At 39.9% G+C, this 23346-nt stretch overlaps 1 protein-coding gene across 4 annotated transcripts in view; it reads left to right on the top strand.

Annotated features, from left to right (window-relative positions):
• The first annotated feature begins 633 nt into the window (after window positions 1-633).
• Window positions 634-23346, top strand: part of GLRA2 (glycine receptor alpha 2) — a 130460-nt gene continuing 107747 nt past the window's right edge. For all 4 annotated transcript variants that reach the window (XM_074858753.1, XM_074858751.1, XM_074858754.1 and 1 more), the window contains exons 1-2: window positions 634-1180; window positions 3332-3465. In XM_074858753.1, coding sequence (XP_074714854.1) covers window positions 1113-1180; window positions 3332-3465 — 202 coding nt within the window. In that variant the 5' untranslated portion in view covers window positions 634-1112. The remainder of the gene's footprint in view (window positions 1181-3331; window positions 3466-23346) is intronic.

The raw sequence follows: 23346 nt of genomic DNA, 5'->3' as shown, positions 1-23346 counted from the left end.
ATGGCGTCCTGCCAGGGACATCGCACACAGACACCCCCTCACACAGGGACTCCCCCACTCACACACTACGCAGATACACCCCCACCCCCACGTCCCAACACACAGAGACACCCCCTCACAGACACACACACACAGCCCCGCTCAGAAACACCCCCACACACACACACACACAGGTACACCCCCACGCCACGCAGAAACGCCCCCTCCGAAGCACCCCCAAGCAAACACACCCACACATCCCCACTCGCGGAAACACACCGCACGCCTGCCACGCACATACGCGCCCCCCTCCCCCCCCAGCCCCCGCAATCACACCCCACAGAGACACCCACGCCCCGCGGACACCCCCCGGGCGCGCGCACGGGGACACTGCCGCCCGCGCGCGCCGCCCCCGCGCCCCGCCGCCGCCAGGCGCATGCGCAGCGCGGGCGCGGAGCTGTCCGAGCGCTGAACGCCCGGCGCGGCGCGCGCCCGCCGGCCTCATTCCGGCACAGGCGCCGGGGTTCCCCGCGGCCCCCGCCCGCGCCGGCCCCCCCCCGGCCCTCCCTCCACCCCTCCATCCCTCCCTCCATCCCTCCCCGGCAGCGCCGACGCCTCCCTGCCCAAAGAGGGGAAAAGCAGACCAGCCCAGTAGCCCCACCACCGTTCATAAATACTAATTTTCAAAGCGAAAAGGGGAATAAAACATACCGGCAACAGAACTGCTCTCAGCGCTATTCCCTTTTGCATGATGCTCCTCACATAGTCGGGTTTCCTCTTCTTTCCCTTTTCTTTTTTCTTTCTTTCTTATCTTTTTTTTTTTTTTTTTTTTTTTTTTTTTTTTTGTCCTCCATCACCAAAAGCGAGGCGGGGGAACGACCAGGTCTGATGCTTTGTCTCTTTTGTGCTGGCTGCTGGAGATGAGCCTAGGCTTGACCTGACCATGATTCCAAGGACTGGCACTTCTTTTTTACCCCCAGTTTGTAGAGATGCAAACCTTCTCTTCCTGATTGTCAAGAAAAATAAATTATTGCTGAATTTGGGAATCTAGGCAGCACCAGCTTACTTTTCCCCTGCATCTCTCTGGAATCGTTTCTGGGATATTTTCCAAATCATCACAGAAAGCAGGAGGAATGAACCGGCAGCTAGTGAAAATTTTGACAACCTTGTTTGCATTTTTCTTAGAGACAAACCACTTCAGGTAGGTGATACAACGCTATGTGATGATGTTTGTCAAAAGGTTGTGGAAATCATAACTATAAAGATACTACGTCACATTAACCTAGTTTGTTTGCTATATTTGAGAGTATTTCATGTTCGTTCTATATAGGCTATCCCTTTTACACTCGGAGACTCGTTGCTTGGTAACAAACACAAAAAATAATAATCTCAAGTTTGGGTGATCTATTTTCCATTTCTGTGATTCAAAGACATGATTTTTCACTGAGTATCAATATAGCTAAAAACATTTTCTTCAGTTTTTCTTCCAAAATGCAAATTCTCTGCTCCCACTGGAGGTTGTTTAGGAAGTTGCTTTGGTTCCCTCCTCTTCAGGCTTTGGAAATGATTGAACCGGTTTTGTCAGGGATGTAGTTATCTGAAATTACAGAACCAGCCCTCTGATTTTGGGAAAACCCTGGATCAGACTAGTATTGTGCTCACTTAAAGTACTAGCACATATGATTGTTGTTACTAATTTTTTTTTAACATTTCATGAGCTTTTGCTTCAGCTATTGACTATTTGCGGTGCAGAGCGAACGAGTCAGCCTTATTAACCAAAACAGCATTTTAGCTGAGATTCATTATTATACTGTACACTGCTGTGTATCTACATGTACACATATAAAGTGTTTTTATACGAGTAATGAGGTATATATACAGTGACAGAGTGAAATAGCGTTTATATTCCTGAGTCTGGTGGGATCACAACGCAACTCATAACTAGTGGGCTCTGAATGAAAACAGTAGTAATTTGTACAGAAACATCCCAAATAAGTGCACTGGATTAATTTTCTATTTTTTATTATCTTAACTGAATGGTTTTAGTATTTAAGTGGTGAATATAATCTATTATTTTATTAAAAATTAGAGATATTTTGTAATGGTACCATGTCATTGACAAAAGCAAAAGAAGCAACTGCCCCCTGTAAATGGAACCTGAAAAAACGCGGGGAATCATACCACGAGAATTTACTGTCACCTTGTCTTTTAAGAATTCCGGTGCATTTGTAAAGGGATAAAGGGTCTGATATTTACTTCACATTTCAGATGCTCACATGTATATCTAATTTGCTTATACTGGCGTATAGATGCACGAAGAAAACCCACGAAACACTCCTGAAACTGAGTCGTTCCTTTTGGGCAAATATACAGAAAACACAGTCATAGAATTACTTTTAATATAGCTCAAAGATTATGTTGAAACATAGACACAATGAAATTGGTTATTTAAGAATCAAGATAATGCTTTATGATGAAATCTGTGCTTCTACACACCAGATATAACCATTTAATTCTAGTTTCTTTTTCCCTAGGGAACAACCATGAGAAACTCCTAAATTCTATTTCTCTGCAATATGTAATGTGCTTGTAATATGTAATATGCTATGTACACAGAGTTTTGCATGTATGATATGGTACCAGAAGTTTGCTCTAAAATCCTGAAAAGAGATGTGTTCCAAGAGCTTGCATATATAAATACCATCTGGTGATAATACTAATAAATTTTATTGCTTAATGTTCATTGGAAAAAATCCCTAATATCAGATGTGACTGACTCTGGAACCCTTTTTGCAGTGTTGGGGAAGAATCCAGACAGTCACTATCATGATTTGAATCTTTGTTGGGTAGCATCTGTAAAAGACATTTTTTTGCATTTATATCCTTCCCAACATTAACAAAACCAATATTTTTCAGTGTTGCTTGGTGAGTCTTGCCAGCTATTGTTTGGAAGTTTAAGACCATCTTAAACCGGTGCTAACATATAGTTTTAGCAGCATATATGTAATTAAAGCAATGATACTAAATAGGATATCAAAGTCTCTGTAAGATTGTTCTACGCATTAAGATGAAGAGTAAATTGAATCTTTTAAAGTCTTAAATCTGTAATGAATTTCTTTTTAAAGCTGAGCTTTTTTCCTGAATAGCAAATTGTGTCCATGCATACTACCTTAAGCTCATTTTTATTTCTAGAATAAAGTTTTCAGATGAAAACTAGACTATATTTTACTATAAAAATATTAATTGCTACATTCACTTAATTGAGACATTTTTATTTAGTGCTATAATTTCTCCATGACTTGAATACAATACAAGCTAAATATTAGCTAATGGTGGCTAATAATTTATTTAGGACGACTTTCTGTAAAGAACATGATTCAAGATCTGGAAAATCCCCCTCACAGACCCTGTCTCCTTCAGATTTTTTGGACAAATTGATGGGAAGGACATCGGGGTATGATGCTAGAATCAGACCAAATTTTAAAGGTAAGTTTTTTTCAAACTTCTGATCAATTAATTGGTTATGTTTTGGTTTGAGGGTTTTACCTCTGGGTTCTGATCGTCTTTTCAATAACTTCAATTTTCCAGTGTGATAGTGTCATGGAGATCAGATGATCCATGGAGAGAACTAGGAGAGCAGTGTAGTTAATAAGGGACCAGAGCTTGAAAACCCTCTTTTCACATGACAATAATATTTAGCTGTCAGAGGTTGCTTCTGAAGACCTTATGAACTCCACATAGTAAATAGGATTCCAGGTTCCACACTAAAATCAATTGAGATGACTTGTTCCTGAAATTTTTAAAACCATGAAGACAATATCTTTAACATTCCCGTGCTGAGCTGTTGTCTTCTTTATAGCAGTGTCTGAAGAAAAGGTCTATGCTTTCATTTGACTTGAAAGAAGTAAAAACTTCTTCCCCAAAATAGGGATATAGGCACCAAGGTGTGCACATAGAGGATTTTATCTTGTGAATGTTGACTGAATGATAAGAACTGATTTCTCAGGATCCCTACAAAATATAAAAACCATATCCTGTTTGTCACTTCCATGACTCTGCCTTTTTCTTCCAAAATTTGGGCTGAGTTGTGGAGAGTCACCACCACCATTTCAGCACAAAGAAGTCTGTGGACTGGAGGCTTGTTTTGCAACCATTGCGATTCACAGCAAGTTTTCCTTGCTGCAGTTCTGTAAATCCCTATGGAAGTGAACACAGAATATCTTGTGGTTTTTAATGAAAGTTGGGAGAGAAGTTTTCATTGCAAATATTTAACATTTCTGGAGAGCCCTATAATTCCACAAAAAGTGGCTTTTCTATGCTGATTTAAAGCTCAGAATGTGGTTTTACTGTGAAAACTGATAAAATGCTTCCTTCCTTAACAAATCTGATGCCAATGTACATTTACACTGGTATCTATTGGCTTTAGTCACTGAAATGCATGTTCTCTTGTATTGAACCTTGTTGACAGTGCTGTGAAAGTTGATAGCGACTGGAAAAAATAACTTCTTAGTCAGTGAATGAACTTTTAGAAAAGAAGAATCTCGCATGTCAATGAGAAAAGTGTTTAATTAAATTTAGATCAAAGATCAGCTTCTTCTCTCTGTTCCACATGTGCAAATTAACAAGATTTGGAACAAAGTGCCTTTTTTGACTGCTTCCTATGCCTGAGTGAGGAGGAACCTAGTATTGCTTTCAGATCCAAAGGTTTGAAAGCTGACAAGTTAGAAATGTTCTAGCCAGGAAAGTCTTAAGTTTTAATTTCAGAATAGTTTTCAAAGTCCTTATTGAGTTCCTGAACTGGAGTTCACATTAGCTTGTAGTAAGTAACATTAGGCATTGCATTAGGCTGTCACATTCATTTTGTGCATTTGCATGAGTATTAGCGAAGTTTTAGAGAGTGCAAATGAAGGCAGAAATTGCCTGGACTGAGCAAGGTAGCAGTCATTAAGAACTTATTCCTGCCCTTTATATGGGAGAGACACTAAAAGACTTCTGCTTAATCTCTTTTAGCTCAGATAAAACCAGGAATAGTAGCAGTCCCTGTACATGGGACAACTTATAGACAGCTCTTTATTGTTCCCCAGTACGTGTCTAAAACCATTTTGTGAAAAACACAGGAGACAGATTCACAGATTTGCTGCCTTGATGTTCAAGCAGGCAGAGCAGGTACGGTGTGCATGATGTTGTATGGTGCATGCTGAGTGTTTGACAGACACTGCTGCCCTTAAGTCCCATGATTTGTTTGTGTTCCCAAAGGAAAACTGCTGCCTGATAACACCTATGAACCCTTAATGGAAAAGAATCTGCCATTCTTAATTTTTTTTTTTTTTTTTATTAAGTCACTTTCCAGAGCAGGATGGTACTTTGCAACAGTTTGAACTGATCTCCAGTGTTTTTCATAACTCCACATCTCTGAGCTCTCCTGGAGCTCTCAGTCTTCCAGTGAGGGGTCTGAAAGGTTTTCTTGTTCTTTGCTATGTTCCTTTGAAAGGTATTTTGTATTCCAGAGTTCAGAACTAGAGAGTTAAGTCATGCAGTTTTGAACTTCGCATCACCAGTCAAATCCTTGTCAGCTGATAACCATTTTTATTAGTTAATATGATGCACACTCATGTTCTAGTTGCCTAAGTCTTGTTAACTTTTTTAAAAAATTGAAAATACTTATTGTTCTATATTATATATTTCTTCCTTTCAAAGAATAAGAAGTGCGTCTGCTAAGAGGTCAAAAAATAAATTTATCTTGCATAGAGTTAGGTATTATAAAGGTTTTTTTGTACTGAGTCTTTATTGTGACCATAATACAAATTGTTTTCGTTTCTAACATTCATTGATCTGTTTGAGATCTTTTCTGGGATATGGGCTATTATAGAGTACTGATACTCTAAATCACATAAATGGATGTATATATGAAATGTTGAATGATTACCTAGTTCATAATATATTTTGTATTTTAAGACAAAGATTTTTAAGTATAAAAGGTCTGCAGGAAAAATGGATCAAACTAGGGATCTGCTATCTGGCTTTGCATGTAGTCTGGAGTTAATATTTGTTTCCTGTTTTTCACAAAAGATATTGTTGATCAAGAGAGTTGGGCCACTACTCATGGATTTGTCTAGCTTTTTCTGCTTTTGACTAGTTACACAGCTTTCTCTGAGTCCACCGTAGGCATTTTAAAGTGTCAGATAAGCCTGATTTCATGGAAAGGCAACTGTCTAGAACCCATTTATCTTATACCACTGATTATACAATAATTAAATATACTTTTATGACTACTCTGGATTACTGGAAAACAACAGCTATTTGATTAATTTGTGGAATAAAGGCTACACATTCTAAAGAGAAAGGAAAATGCTACTTACTGGAACAAGGTGTTTTATCCAGATAAGGCATTTCATCCTTAGTTACTGCTTTTCCCTAACTTGCTCTTGCGAATTAGAAAATTCAGGAAGATAGTGGAAGAACAACAGGTGAATATATAAATATTTAGACATTAATAGCAAGTTTTTTTGTTTTCTGTTTTTTGTTTGAGCTGTGGGTTTTTTTCAGAAGTACCATATACTGAAAGATCCTTTCTTTTTTGTATATTTCTGTCTCATACAATCATTTGAAAGCAGAGGAACAGATTTCTGGTTCTCCTTGACACATCAAGTGATTGGGTACAAGATGACCAGGCACTGAGAGGGACTGTCCCCCTGATGCACAGCCAGAGAGAAGTGCCAGAGTGACAGCTCTCAAAATTGCCTTTCTTTAATCACTGTCAGATATTTAATGCGTACTTTTTTCATTTTACTATTTAATTTGAATAGGCTAATAATTTGCGTAAGGACACAGAGGGGAATACTTTTAAATGTAAATATGAAGACTGCAATCTAATACTAATTGAAGTCCCTAAGAGTCTTTCTGTTGACAGCAAACATACGCTCGTGGTCCTACGAGTTGATTTGCTGTTTCTTTTTCAATTATAATATCAGTTGAGCATGGTTTCTGTAAAGTAATAAAATGTGAAACCTGCATGATGTACTTTTTACCTGATTAATATTAATGTTATATTTTTTAATGGTAAAAACCATCAAGAACAAATCAGAGCAATGTATTTTACTTTCTCCACTGCTCGCTTTGCTTTCCTCAACAAAACCAGAAATAGCGGCATAGGGCACCTGTGTTATAAAACTAGACAAGAATGTGCTTTCTCACTGGTAGAAACCAGGGATAGTGAAGAAGTATCTTAGATTAATGTATACTCATCTCAGCCTCCCTCAAGAGCACTGTGTGCAATGCCATGATACAAGGGCTCAATCTACAACTTAATCACAACATGAGACTTGGGGCTAATGGAAAGTCAGCTTGAATTTAAAATTTCCTAGCAGGTGTTGACTTTCAAAGGTTACTAAATTATTTCCATTTTTTAATACCTTTATCTTCTAAAACCACTTAAAATCTAAACATAAGCTAGAAATGATCAGATAGAGAAAACTATTTGTCTATAGGCACTACTATGTCCTTTATGCCAGATACTTTACATAGTAGACTGGCTGTCATCCACTGGGTGGAGAGAAGGGGCATTTATCTTTTGCTATGGAAAACATCTGCAATGAAGATGATAGTGATTTTCTTTTGTTTAAATTTCATTCAATGTTTTAAGTGCATTCTTTTCCATTAAGTCATTATTTGCTAAGAAATATTCTGATTTTTATGGAGTTACATGGAGGCATGGAACAACAGTGCCCATTAATGTTACCCTCATCACTGGATGGTGGAATGCAGTGTGAATTAACTTGCCCAAAAGCTGCTGTTTCTGAACTCAGAGAAGTCTTGTTAGAAGGATGCAGCTTGTGGGTGTAGTGACTGTAGTTATAAAAGATTAATCTGTGATTACAGTGGCATAATGTCATTTTCATGCCAAGTCAGTGGGTTTATATCTGAATAATAAACACACAGACTAATTAATTTACTGAAAATTAGCTTGACAACTGCTACAGGAGATGGTTTATGCACTTTAATACTTTAACTCCTTGGTAGCAAGGGTCAGTTTTCCCCATATGTTCAAGCCCATTGCTTACTTATTTGGCCCCTGAGTTGACCAGTAATGAAATACTTTAAAAAGCATGAATAGAAACCACTGAATGACATTTAAGGGTGAAATTAATGGCATCAGGCTATATAAATAAAACCAGCTTCTATGTACATGCTAAGAAGAGGAAATATCTGCAGGAGTTGATCTTAATCTAGACATGACACTTCACAATAAAAACATGTTGGAAAAACAACCTGTAAATAAATATAAAAGTTGAAAAGCATACTTAAGATAGGCTGTGGGACTGCAGTGATTTGTTCTCCAGTGGTTAACAACCTTCCCAAAGCCGTACTTCAGTTGCTAACAGCTACTGGCCATGAAGCCAGATGCAGTGAGTATCCTGCACTGGGCTATTTTCCAACCAGTTCAAAGGCTCAGAGAGCTGTCTCCGATGGAGACTCAAATCCCATTCAGACATGACAGCATGTAGTAATGAAGTGCACGCTATTGGTTCATTCATGTAGTAAGGCATGGGCTGAAGGTTCATTGTAGGAGAAGAGAGTCTACCTGGCCAGTTTTCGGACGTGGCCAGGCCATTACACTCCCTAAATATAGGTTGCTTGAGATGTGCAATCCATTATTAGGGAGGTATGCTTCTGGTTTATTTTCTGCCTTGAAGCGCATCTACAACTTTACGCTGTTTTCAGATGAAGCTGTGTACACACATCTCACTGCACAGTTAGATGCTGTACAAGGATCCTTACCCATGGGATACTGAGTTTATTTGGTTTTGTTTTATTTTTATTCAACTACAAAAATGTAGCTAAGGAAATGATGTTCAGCCCCTGCCCTAGCTATGCACATTTTCATGCAGAAACTTTTTAACTGCAGTTATGCAAGGATGCTTTAACTGTGTTTTGTTTAAAACTGCTGGTAAAGACGGCTATGGAACTTGTCCTTTCCCTCTGTCTTTAATTTCAGGTTCTTTCCCAGAACAGGAGTAGACTAGGGGAGTTGCAGGGACAGTTAGGTTATGTCTAGGCTTCTAGACAAATGAGGCCAGACAGCAGGCTTAAGCAGCCCTCCTGATTATCTACGTTGCTTAGCTGTTTACTCATTTCCTGGATCACTTTCCAAGCTTCCTGCAGCCAGTTCCTTCCAAAGCAAGTCAGAAAGGCTGCGAGCATACAGCAGCGTAAAGCACAGGCTAAACCAATGCTGCTTGGCATCCAAGCTGAGGATCTGTCCCTGCTCTTCTTTTATATTTAAAAGGTTAGACACAGTGATTTGTATCGTATTGGTGTGTTGCCTTTTTCAGAACCAATGATTTAATTAAGAGATATCAATGGATTTGGCTGTTGTCTTGGAATATTGGTCTGCTGCTGCATAAACTGCCAAAGGAATTTATGAAAAACTTATGTCAAAGCAGAGCCAAAGACCTTCCCTGTCAAAGCAGAGCCAAAGACCTTTGCTATCAAAGCAGGAGACACTATTGTTTTGATCATGTTCTAATTCAATTGTATTGTTTTTATCACATTCAGTGTTGTGTTTAGTTTTAAATTTTCTATGTAGTTGAAGCCAATGCCCTTGAGTGACTCATTAAGTATCTTATATTTTGGCTGTCTTAGAAAACATGCAATTTATATATAGAATATATAAAAACTTGTACACTGAATTTACTATAAGTATACACATTTATAAACTGCAAATCTATTACATATGGTGTTATAGTAACTAGGAATATGTATACATAAAAATATGCAGTTTTATTAGAGAAATTAATTTTCTCTTTTTTCCCCTCTGGAAATATGAATATAAATCTCTGATTAAGTCATCAGAAAATGAATGTTTGGTGGTTCAGCTTCCAAATATGCATTTCAGAGTCTTTTACACAAATGAGTGATTTAAACAGTCTTCAGAGAAGAGCACCCCAAACAATGCAGACAGAGTGGTAGAGGGTCTGACACAGCTCTAAGATTAAGGGTGCACAATGTCTGACATAAATAGTGACCTGCCAATGTCATAGACACCAAGTCCATGGTCAAAATTCAAAATTTACAGAAATATAAAGGCTCTGATTCTAGAAACTATGCAAGATCTGAGCAGTACAGTTTATGAGAGAGAAGTACCAATCATTAAGTATTCAGTTATAAGGAATAAATAGAGCAGCCTAGTGCCTCTCTGAACTGTTCCAGCTACCAGCAATCCTCGGGTATTGCAAGGGCATGAAGACACATTGATTACTCCTTATGCCTCAGCTACATGTCAGCGGCTAGGAAGGGTGGAAGTGTAAAGGTTTCATGAGCCAATAAAAGAAGGAAGATTTTAAAACAGGACTTAGATGGAATATAAGTCCACAGACAAACAAACAAAAAGCCCTGGAAATCCCTGATCCACCTGCTACGTAATGCTAGCAGTGCATTACTGTTTTATTTTAAACTTTCTCACATCCTCTCAGTTCTGCTCTTGAGTGTGCCCAGAACTACCCCAGGCTGCCTTGCTTAGCACCCACCTCCCTCCTAAGGCAAATCCAGGCTCTCCGATGAGGCACTGCTCCACCCCCATCTCCCCCTAGGGACCAGGTATCTCAGAGCCTGCCTTATATTCCAAAGAAAAGGGATTCCTCTCAGGGTGGATCTGTGATCAGTTAGAAAACCCCACAAACACAAAACAGTGTCTATGGGTGGCCTGCCTTCCTCTACAATATACAGAAGATTTTTGGTCCAGTTTCCCCTCAGCTTAAAGGGCTCAGTATCTCATCCAAATGACTATAAATGATTCTAAGTGGCCCATTTTGCAGTAAAAATTCGAACTTCACTAAACCAGGGAGGAAATACAAGAAAAACATGTCTTTTCAACCTTGTGATGTAGCTGCCTGTCTGAGAGGGGAGAGCCTTTACTCTTGACCATTTTGATGTGATGCACAGAAGTGACTGTTGTAGCCATTACCCCTTAGGGGCAGCTGATATAACTGTTACAGAAAACGTTGTAAGAACAGGGATTGAGAGCTGCAGTTCTCTCACTCTTCCTAATAATTGCCCTGATCACTAAGATACAAATGTGTGTGAATGCACTTTCTCTCTCTTTCTTCAAATGTTGTATCCTACGTGCTTTGCTGCACAACTTGCTGGGTTCAGTGGGCTATACACATGTATTAAATATTTTTAAAAGTGACCATAGCTGCACTTTAGGATGAATCCCATCTCCTCTGAGTAGGAGAGAGTGAGAGATATTCCACCCCATTTTCCAAGAAACCCACAGCCCTGTAGCCTAGGAGGTGCAAGTTTGCATCCTTTCAATCTGAGCCAGGCATAGAAGCTGCTAGAAAGGACTCTTTCTGCATGAAATCTCTCAATGTTTTGTTATTAGCTGTAAAACTGGCTGTGTTTTAGAAGGAAAGACTAAAATTCTTCACTGATTTTTCAAAGTAAGGTTGTATGTGTTGACCTGGTGGAGAATGGTCTGAGCAGTTGATCCTGAATGAGGTACCTCAACCTTGCTGAGAAGCAGGGTTTCAGGAGGGCTCCCAAAGAGCCTGTTCCAAATTATTTGCTCTGTGCAAGTGATACCCCACTGTGCTGAAACATTGTGCTCTACCATGGACTATATGAGGCGCTTAGGGTTCCTCCACAAGGGCCTGGGTGTTACACACCAAAGCATCAGACACTGCAACTCCTTCTACTTGTCATGGGGCTGAGATTTTTTTGGTTATAGAAAACAGTGAGCTGTCCAGGGAAGCACAGTAGCAGTATGATGGTCTTCTCTGAAAGCTAATAACACCTACCTGTGTGTTTCTGTGTCTCTAAAGCCTAGGACTACATGGAAGCAACTGGGCTTATCTGCAACTAGCTGAATTGTGGGCACTTTCCCTTAAAGAATAGTAACTGCTATTCAATCAATTCACACTGCATGAACAAACTCATTCTTCCTCCATCCTGGGAACACAACTACAGGTTATCTCCCTTGCTTTTGTACTTGGGGAAATATAGCTGAGAAGAGTCTAAAGGCTTTCTTTAAACCAGCATAGTTAGGGAAAACCTAGGATTAAAATTTACCAGATCAATACTCATTATGTTAGGCTGCCTCTAATGACTACATTCCCAATGTGTGCTGTCTTTATGTTTTCATCTTAGGCTATAAAACTGTCTTATCAGGATTGTTGTTTCTTCTTGTGCTGTTTACTGTGTCTAATAAAGAATTAGTCCTAAATAATAAATAAAATAACAGTAACAATATGGCTGGAATGCTGCTATAAACTCACACTTCAATTTAAAGCAGTTGTTGAAGAGATGTATGCAAATTACATGCATGGGGCCAAACAAGGAGCATATGTAAAAACTCCTTTTTTGTCAGATGTGAATATAGCCTGTTGCTTGTACATAAACACATGCAAATACTCTCCCCCATGCCAAACTAAAATGAAGATGTGTCCACTCCACATAAGTTTCAGACTGCAGCAATTTTCCTTTCCAGACAGTGATACTGCATCAGATGGAGCAGTCTGAGGTGTTAAAAGCCTTTGGTCGGTCCTGGTTACAGGAGCCATCCTAAAAATAAGCATCTGGGAGAATTTTGCAGTTCTTTGGCTCCATACCCCTGAGAATTTTGGTTTTGTCACACTTCTGAGGTGTGTTTTGTGTGAGGTAAAGCACACACAGTCTGTATAAAACAGATTTTAAGTCTTTTTTTTTTTTTTTTTAAAAAAAAAAAGCAAAACCCAAGAAACCTTCAACTTATCAAACTTATAAGTAATTAGGGACAGATTCAATTCAGGCCAATAAACTCCTCAGTGTGGATATAGTCTCATTTGGATGACTTTGTAGAAGACTCGTACTCAACATGAATATTGGTGGTAGAAACCAGAAAAAGACCAGGTGCCCTGACCCTGCAACACGCTTTATGTCAGCAGAGCTCTGAGCCTATGGGAAAGCCATGTGATGCTCCTCACAGCAATATAGTGAGCATCCTGCATCAAAGAGCTGGTTTGGTATTGATAAAAAAAGTAAGCCAGTCAGTTTGTAAGATGATTACTTTCTAGGCTGGTGAAGAGTTCTTATTCCCTCTCCCAAACTTTCAGCCATTTTATATATAGGAAGAACTGATAACTGAAAAAAAATTGCTGGTGGAAGACACCCAAGAAGTGCCTTAACGTTGTCTTGCAGTTAAAAGACAGATCCTTTTTGGTACTCAGGATGTGGGAGACCACATAGGAGGTTCCTAAGCGGAGAGGGGATGTGTGAAAGGGAGGGATAGGGGGCTGAGCTAAACATGTAACAGATCAGCTGATGGGAGCATTGAAGCTGAGAGACAGGAGAGAGGAATTAATTTCATAGTAGTATTCTGCACAGATTGTATGGAAATGAGTTGAACTATAAGGAGGTAAAAAAAGGGGAAGGTTTGAAAGTAAAAGGAGAATTTTATTTTATTTGTGCTAGCTGTGGTAAGCATATGGATCTGTATGTCTCTGACCAGTTGCAGGCTGCCACCTATATCAGCTCCTGACCATTTCTGCTGTCATTTGTCCCTATGCCTGAGCCATCCCATTTGTCTAAATCCCATTGTTCATCTGTGTCCAATGTATCATTTGGTGTATAATTCCCTAGCAGCCATAAATCAACGTCTGCTCAGTAATACTAGCCACCCAAAGTGTTCTTTTTCTTCAAGTCCTGCATATGCATTATGACAATAAAGCAAGGAACATTATGGAGACATTAAAGGAAAAGCTGGAAGAATTGTGAAATAAAATGTATGTCCAAGGCTCAGAGGGACAAAAAAAGGAGTTAAAATTGATTCTGAGAGCTCTCTGTGGCCACAGAGAGAGGTATTGACCAAGCCCTGTATTTGAGACTGTACCTACTAAGCTTCCATTAAATTCTGTAACACAAGATCAGAATCACAGAGAAGGAACAAAGTAAAAAATATTTAGAGAGAAAGGAACAAAGTACTAATTGTATTTTTTTAAAATAAATGTTTTGAGGTGAGTATGCCAAGCAGAAAGAAGCAGTTCATTCTGACTGAAAATAGAAACCTAGACTGGTTGACAACATTTCAATATTTTTATTAATAACTTTTTTTTCATTAAGTAGATCTTCCCTCCTGCCTTCTCTTCTCAGTGAACATTTTTTACCTTGTGGTTCCATGTGGTCTCTTAGATGAGCTGGCTACACTGACTTTGTAAAACATTATTAAGATTACCCAGGAGGAGTTTGACTGTCCCTATGCTGGAGTGCAGATTTGTTGACTAGAGATGGAATACCATCTTTTATTTAACCGCATTCAGGAGTGTCCCAGACCTATGCACACATTATGCAGTTCACATGCTGATCAGCAGCACAGAGCTCTCTCTTCATTAATGCGAAGCAACCGAGCAGTTTTTCAGAATCAGGTGCGAGGAGCATCTCTGCTACCTGCTCCCAGTGAGGCTGAGAGCCTCTGCCTTTCCATTTGCTCACTTCAGTGAGCACTGTTTTGTGATAAGAAAAGAATTAGGTCCCTGGAACTTTTCATGTCATAAGAAAAGCAATCAATTCAATTTCCCCAAATACTACCCATTTCTCCGTTGCATCGGAGGAAGGAAGACTACAGAAAGAGATGCCTTGCAGTGAGGTGCTTGTCATGACTTGAAATGGAAAGATTTGAAAGAAGAATGGAGAGCTCAGGGAAAAAAAATAGTTTGATGGACATACGAAGAACTAAAGCATTTATTTGTATATTTTCAAAGTTGACATAAGTACGAAGTAACTTTGCACTGTAGGCTTGGAGTTCCAATGGGAAGTTTCCAGATGTAAGATTTCTGATTCACTGTTGTTTAGATTTATTTCCACAGACTCATTTGCACATGGAAGGCTTTAGCTCTGGGACTGTCTGCACTCAGTCACAAGTGTGACTTGAGCCTTGTGTAGAAATATCTGAGTTAGCTTTCAAGTAATTTACTCAGAGGTGTGCTGTGCCACACTGAGATGATACAAAGCTCAGCACAAGCTATAATGCCTGAGGTTAATGGCCTCCAGTGAATTCCAGCCTGCCATGACTACATTGGTAACAGCCCTCAAACTACCTATGTGAAAGCCCGCTCTGGTGCATTTATACAATCCATTGTGACTGCTATGGCTATATATTCTTTGTAGACTAGCTCAGCTTAGCTGGGTAAATCAAGAGCATGTCAACTGTTTAAAGGGCTTTTCATTTCTGAGCTCCTGTTTTGTGAAGTGAAATAAAATAGTGTCTGAAAATTGTTCTTGTGCAGTGTCTATTAGATAACCTATGTGGAAATATCCCACTACACCCCAGAGCTGACAGTAATATGTTTCTCTTATCCACCTCAGAAGAAAGAGGCAGGGGAGAATGAACACATCATATGGACTATCCTGTAATGCCAAATGCAGAACTGAAGAGGTTTTGTAGTGTGAGACTTACCTTCCTCTTCCAAAGCTGGGTCTGTGGACAAAAGCATTCACTGAATGTGAAGCATGACAATTCAACAATTTTCACAAGCACTTTAAGGCACAAAAAAGTGCATCTTAGCAGGGATTCTCCTTCCATGAAACGTTGATAGGATTTTACCAGCATGACTCCCATTACATTCAGAAATAGTCCCGCAGCAGAAAACTCACATGCCACTTCAGAAATTGATTACTCACTGTTTGACCTCAGACTATGTCAATGTATGTATATATATATATGGCTTTAGCTTTACTTACTCGAGACATTTTCTTTCTGTGACTCATTATGTAATCACCTGGATCTGACAATCACTGGAGTATTTGTCTTGTGAGGCCTCAGTGATATTTTGCTGAAGAAGAGCTTTCCATTTTGGAATGTCACATGCCCTTTTTATATCCAGGTCATATCATAAGGCGTATTTTTGCTCAGATGTTTTCTCAAGTTATCCATGTGAAGGGAAGTAGCTTAAATCTTGATGTAAGAGATCATCTCTTGATGCCATTTTGTTTATTTATATTTGTGTGTGTGACTGCAGTGCACTTCTGGAAATAGGCAGTTGGAACTAGGGAAAAATCGTACTTTCCTCTATCTGTAATGCTTTCCTGCTGATTCCAGTCAGTGTCGCCTCTATCTCTTGCCTATTTTGGGTAGGGCATGCTGTGTCGCCCCCGGTCTGTAAATACCATTGCCATAAGTGGTGTTGGTCACATATATTCCTCAGACACTTGGTAGTATTTGGGCTCAGTGATATCCATGGAAATGAGAGTCCTAAAAAGGATTTAGACACCTAAATATCTCTTCAGGTCTTGGTCTGGCTCTGTAAGTGCCTTCATAGCTCTTAGCCTTATTCTGTTGATCATAAATGTATATTGATATCACAGAATATGATTCTGAGTCTCAGATGCAACAGTAAGCACCCAAAACTGTTGCTACATTCCCACCAGGAGATACAGCATTCTCAGCAAGCTAAGTTATTATATATGACAGATGAACTTTCAGAGGATGTTGGTTTTAGCTTGATGAAGCAGAAAAATAATTTTGTCTTTATTTGATTTTTCCAGCACATTGCATCAGTGCAAAGTACCATACAATTACTGTATTTCAGAGGTCCCTGAGATCTCTGCCCTTGCAGGGTTTTTTTCACTTTTGGAGGGTTTTGTTGTTTGTTTGTTTAGTATGTAGAATTGTCATCAATGAATAATAAAAGTGACATAAGCGTAATAATTTCTGTGGCACATTAGACTGTGGTGAATACTTCTAAAGAAGAAGGAATTTTTGGTTTACTGGGCATGATTATACTTAGGGAGTCAGGGTGATGCACTCCATAGAAATCCCATAGAAAGACAACCTCATAAATGAAAGGCATCACTCACCGACAAGAAATGTCCCCTTGATTTGTAAAGCCTTTGGGGAACTATGTTATCCTGGTGTCATTAATTTTGCCTCCTGTGAGTGATACATTTCCCTTGCTGTTAACGCTCTAATGAGATGATGGTGTTTAAATGGAGGAAAACATTGATTTTGCCCAAAGGCAGAATGATATGGAAAGAGAGAAGGCTTACATAGATACTTGCAATAAAGACTACCTGTGGTCTACCTCCTGTTTTTTTACTAGAACCTTAAGTAAACTTGTTAAATCATGTGAATTTTCTCATCAGGGTTGGACTATGCATTATACAGATCCTTGAAAACAAGTGCACAAGCTGCACTGCTTCTGGAGTAGCTGCAGGATCCCTGTGTCTCAGAGGAACCTTTCTAGTGTATCAAAGCTACCTTTCTCTCCCTGGCCCAATATCCATGGTCCCTGGCCAAAGGACTGGCTGAGCTTCCTTTGATAACACTTCTGCAGTCCTTACCTTGCCTGCTGCACTGTGAGCAGGGAGGAAGCTAGGATGATAAACAACTTGCTTCTGTCTAATGACCATGGCCAGCTGAGGTGTTCCAGCAGCCTTGCTGTCTGGCTTACAGGCATGTTCCTGCAGGGCCATGAAGAGATGCACTGGCAAGCTCTTGGTAATTCAGGCACCTGTAGTATTGCAGCTGCAAAAGCAAAGCCCTCTACAGGGGTTAGCTGTGTTTCAGGTCTCATAAGGACTGTACTGGATATTGGAAGTTGTTCAGTTTGGTTGAGGAGAAACGGTTACTAAAACCCCAGCTGCCTCCAGAACTGGCAATTAATAAACCATCTCCAAGAAGTTCTGCTACCCTCCCCTGCTGTCATGGGATCTGTGTTACCAGTGCTCAGGTCAGCATGGAGTCTTTGTCCTGCCCTCACCCACATTTTGATCACTTCCCTCATTTGAGTTCAGACAGGAAATCACTGCACCACAGATGAAGGAATGCTCAGCCCCTGGTGGGGTCACTGCCTCGCTTTGCCCTTTGGTCCTGTTCCTAGATCCCTGCTCTATCCCCACACTCAGGTGGGATTGCTTTTATTTTTTTCAAATAGTTCTGATGCTTATCCTGCTGTCTGTGGCAAAGGCAGAAGAGCAGTTCAGGTCACCTTTCTCCCCTGTATACAGAACAAAATAAACCATCCCAAGATGGTGGGAAAAAACTCTTTTCATTGGCACATGGACCAAAGTCAGAAGGTAGATCAAAAAATATAGAGAAAGACACAAGATTCTTCACAGATCTGTAAATATCTTGCCAATATTTTCACTGTCATTCCATGAAGTGGTTCTGCCTCATTATCTCTCATTTTTGCTTCAACATCTCTGCTTTGCCCACAGTTCTGTGTGTGTGTACTGTATTTTAATTTGCCTTACAAAACCCCTTAATAAATACACATATCAAACAAAATTGGCTAGTGCACAGGTATCATTTTAAATCTCTTGTATGATTATATTCCCACTAAGGACATTTTAGCTATAAGGCTGAAATTAATGTGAAGAGAAAAAGGCTGCGAGGTGCAGCCTGGAAACTCTACAACAAAAAGGCAGAACTGGGGTGAATGTGAGAATACAGATATGATTAGTTGCAATTAGGATGATCTCCAAGGCAAGAGTACAAGTAAATCTTCTCAAGAACCTACCCAATGAAGGAAGCTTTGGGGCTATGTTATCAATACTGGAGAATATTCAGCAAAAGCTGCAGTTAGTAGCTGGATGGGGCTCAGCGTACATCTTTCAGCACTCATCACTCAGCATGGGGACTCTCCCACGCGTTGGGATGGATTCACCCCCTCTGGCAGCTGACAAGGAAAAGATTCACTCTCTAGCTAGATGGTAGCCAGATCACAGCCACTTTCGGTACAGGACCTATGAGGCAATATGCCACAGCAAATTCAGGGCAATATTTGGTATATTCAGGTTTATTGTGGCTAAGGTGAGCAGATGAGTGCTGAGGACTTTCTGTAAGTGATAAGTGCTCTAAATTCGCAGGAGGTGTATGACACATTATAATGTCAGGGGTTTTCAAGAAGGTAGTGTATGGGAGAGTCCTGTCAACTGGCAGCAGCAGCAGACCCTCTGGGGAAGCAGGGGGATGGGAGCTGCAGGGAACAGAAGTGATATCTTAGTTTAGCTGTTTCTCAGAATAACATCTACTTTCTGGTGGATTTGAGCATTAGCTACCTGTTTTGGGTTTGGTTTTGGGTTTTTTTCTGAGTCCTTTCAAGAAGCAGACATTTTCCTTATGACTCGAAAACCACTTTCATTATCTAGAATGTGCCTGAAAGGCGTCTGGACTGTTACGTTGTTGCATTAGAGGTGACAAAAGGAAAACTAAGGGGAAAAAAGGATTTCATAATAAAGTATACTTTGCTTAATTTTTTAGAGGTAATGTCAACTCTTTTTAGATTTTAGTCAGTAAAGTAAAATTAAATGTTTCCATTGCCTTTGAAAAGTTTTAGATTATGCTCTCAAACCTTGACTATACTTCATAGAAGTTTACTGCTTTCATTTTAAATGAACTATAAGATTAGAAACATCTTATAGGATGGAGTGTGTGAAATGTTTCGTTGGAAAAAATTATGCTGTGTGCCCTCTTTAAAATGCATTTCTTCCTTAAGATGTACAAAACTTATACACCCTTTTCCCACTGGAATAATATCAACAAAGAAAAAAAAGATCAATAAAAAAAGAATAAAAGCATTCAGTGCTCAGTTAGTTATCTTTTTCTTATCTACTTCATTTGGCTCATGTTTCCTATGCACATTTAGAAACCCCATCACCAGCAGATTGACTTTAAGAGAAAGTTGGACTTTTAGCTTAGAATCTGTAAGTTGTATGATCAAATGTTATTTTTTATGATCCTCTGATAAGTGTCTTTTGTCCTCATTCAGTTGCAAATCTTGCATTAAACTTTTGATGATTATAAACAAATATAAACGATCAGAAAAAAATTGAATTGGTGATATCTCACCAATAAAGCTCTTTCCAGAAAACTCTGAGAATGAAGAGTACCATAGAATCATAATCATAGAATAATTTGGGTAAGAAGGGAACTTTAAAGGTCATCTAGTCCAACTGCCCTGCAATGAGCAGGGTCATCTTCAACTAGAGCAGGTTGCTCAGAGCCCTGTCCAACCTGATCTTGAATGTTTCCAGGGATGGGACATCTACCACCTCTCTGGTCAACCTGTTCCAGTGTTTCTCCACTCTCACTGTAAAAAATTCCTTACTTATATCTAGTCTAAATCTACCCTCATTCAGTTTAAAACCATTACTCTTTGTCCTATGGCTAGAGGCCCTGCTATAAAGTTTGTCCCTGTTATGACTTTTGAAATATCATGGAGAGTGGCTTGGCAACGACATCAGCCAATTCCCTCAGGAATCTGGGATGCATCCTATCAGGTTCCATAGACTTATGCATATTCAGATTCCTCAGGTAGTCACAAACCAGATATTCTCTATTTTTTTTACTGAGTTTACTGAGTTCTTATCCTATTCCAAATCTACCAGCAGAAGACAAGTAAAAGACATTATAGAACTGAGGAGATACATGGAGGGAGATATTAGTTTTGTTGCAAGATGCGGTTCTCTAGCATGTACCTACTTAGTGTACATCTGAACTGCAGTCTGTTGTGTGGTAGCATATTTCCTAACATAGTTAAACGTGTTTTCCTAACATAGGTAAATGTGTTTACTAGGTTCTGCTGGCGCTCAGGAATTGAAAGCTGTGGTACTCACATATGGCAGCTTTTGCAAGACAACACCATGAGATTAAAAAGTCATTGACAAAGAACATGGGAAAATGCCAAGTCACTCAATGCCTCCTTCACCTCAGTCTTCAAGAATCCCATGTGCCTAAGGCCTGTGGAAAAGTCCAGATCAAGGAAAACTCAGTGGAAAACAATCAGACTACAGAGCATTTAAGCAAACCGGACACAGACAAGTCCATGGGACCATATAGGAAACATGCAAAGTGCTGAGGGAGCTGTCTGAAGGCATTGTGAGGCCACTCTTAACTATCTTTGAAAGGTCACAGCGACTGGAAGAGTTTCCTCATAACAGAAAAAAAAAGTTACTCCTATGCTCAAGAAGGACTAGGAGGAGGATCCAGGAACTAAAGGCTGGATAGTCTTACCTCGAAGCCTGGAGCAAATTCTCTCTGAAGCCATTTCCAGATATGAAGGACAGGAATATGACTAGGAGTAGTCAGCATAGATTTCTGAAGGGGAAATAATTCCTGACCACACTAATAGCCTTCTACAATTACTTGACTGGTTTAATGGATGAGGGGAGAGCAGTGAATGTTGTTTATCTCAACTGTAGCAAGGCTTTTGGCACTGTCTCTCACAACATCCTCATAGACAAACTGTTGGAACAGACTAGTTAAATGGACAGTGACATACATGGAAAACTGGCTGAATTGCTGTGCTCAGAGGTTTGTGATCAGCAGCGTGAAGTGACTGGCCAGGTGGAGGCCAGTCACTATTGGTGTACTGCAGGGGTCGATACTGGACCAATACTGTGTAACATCTTCATTAATTATCTGGATGAGGGGACAGAGTGTACCCTTGTGCTGGTTTTGGCTGGGATAGAGTTAATTTTCTCAATAACTTTGCAGGAGATACAAGACTGAGAGGAATAGTTGATGCCCTAGAGGGTTGCGCTGCCATTCAGAGGGTCCTGGATAGGCTGCAGAAATGGGCCAAAAGGAGCCTCACAGTGTTCAGCAAAGGGAAATGCAGTCCTGCACCTGGGAAGGAACAATCTGGGATATGACCAGCTGGAATGCAGCTTTGCAGAAAAGGCCATGGGGATCCTGGTGGACACCAAGTTGAACATGAGCTTGCAATGTATCCTTGCAGCAAAGGCCAATAGCCTCCTGGGCTGCATTGGGCAGAGCATTGCCAGTAGGTTGAGGAAGGTGATCCTTCACTCTGCTCAGCACTGGTGGGACACATCTGGAGTTCTGGGTCCAGCTCTGGGCTCCCCAGTACAAAAGAGACATGGACTTGCTGGTATGGGCCCAGCAAAGGGTCACAAAGGTGATTAAAAGACTGGAGGATCTATCATACAAGAAGAGGCTGAGATTGCTGAGGCCATTCAGCCTGGAGAAGAGAAAGTTCAGGGGGATCTTATCCATGTGCATAAAAAACTGATGGGGGATAAGTAAAGAAGATGGATCCAGATTCTTCTCAGTGGTGCCCAGTTACAGGACAAGATGCAGTGGGCACATACAAACTCAGAACATTCCACTTAAACATAAGAGAAACCTTTTACTGTGAGGGTAACTGAGCACTGGCACAGGTTACCCAGAGAAGCTCTAGAGTCTCCATCCCTGGAGATATTCAAAACCTGACAGGGCATGGTCCTGAGCAACTTGCTTTAGCTGATCCTACTCTGGGACTAGATGGCCTAGGGGGACTGGGTGATCTCCAGAAGTTTCTTCCTTCAGTGATTCAGTGATTCTGTTGCTTAGATGTAGAAAAATATGTTGGTCAAGCTGCCTAGCTAGTAGAAATACATCAGGTAAACAGGAAAAAAAGATACTACGGAGGGAGAATAGCAGGCTATTTGACTTGTTTTAGCTTGGTGTTGAAAGTGAAAACATATTTACAATGCAAAAAGGAAGTGTTTTTTTAAAATAAAATGTTGCAAAACCTGAGTTGAACAACACACTGCATCAGAACTTAGCCTCAACAGGTATTACTGTTGTGGTTTTTCTTCCCAAAACCAACATGCTTGTTTCCTTGAATGTGGGTGGTCTAGCACTCAGGAAGATGATAGTATACTGGATTTACTGGGCACATTACTTTATCTTTCCATGTTTCAAAAAAGAAAATAATGATGTTTCAATCTTTTGTAAAGTAATTTCAGATCTAAATTTGAAACCAACTATAGTTATTTATATTCTGTGCACTGACATTTTTTTTTTAATATAAGGAAAATTGTGTCAGTAAAATAATAATGAGAAAAGAAGGAAGAAAGTACTTGATACTCAATGCTTGTATCAACTTTTGTGTTACTGAAATGCAGGCATTTAGCATTAATCTTTTTTGATTCAGTTGAGAACCCCTGTTTATTTCATCATGCCCGAAAAAACTAGGAGGCTAATAGACAACTAATTGAATATTAAGTCCCCATTCATTCTGCTACACGTCAGTGACTGCTGAATGACAGGAAAGGAGGTGGGAGGGAAGAGATTACAAATAGCTATTTAACGAAAGCTGTGTCAAGCTAGAACAGATACTGCTAAATATTTGTTTATGGCAAGGCAGACATCTCCAGATCAGGTACATGAAGAGCTACTTCTCTGTTTTCAGTGGACTGGAGTCAGTGTGAAAAGTGGCCTTTGCTGGATTTTCAGCAGCAAGCTTTTGCACAGAGTAGAACAGGTGTGGAAACAAAATTTTTAAATTTTAAGCTAAGAAGGAAGGGAGAGAGGAGTGGTTGCAATGTTGAAACATATTCTGCACTAGTACTGTGGGTAAAGAAAAATCTGTTACACTTATGCCCTCA

Source organism: Strix uralensis, chromosome 2, assembly GCF_047716275.1.
Source record: "Strix uralensis isolate ZFMK-TIS-50842 chromosome 2, bStrUra1, whole genome shotgun sequence".
NCBI classification, from domain to species: domain Eukaryota; kingdom Metazoa; phylum Chordata; class Aves; order Strigiformes; family Strigidae; genus Strix; species Strix uralensis.
Note: the sequence above shows the minus strand (reverse complement) of the source record. Positions and strands in the feature narration are given on the sequence as shown.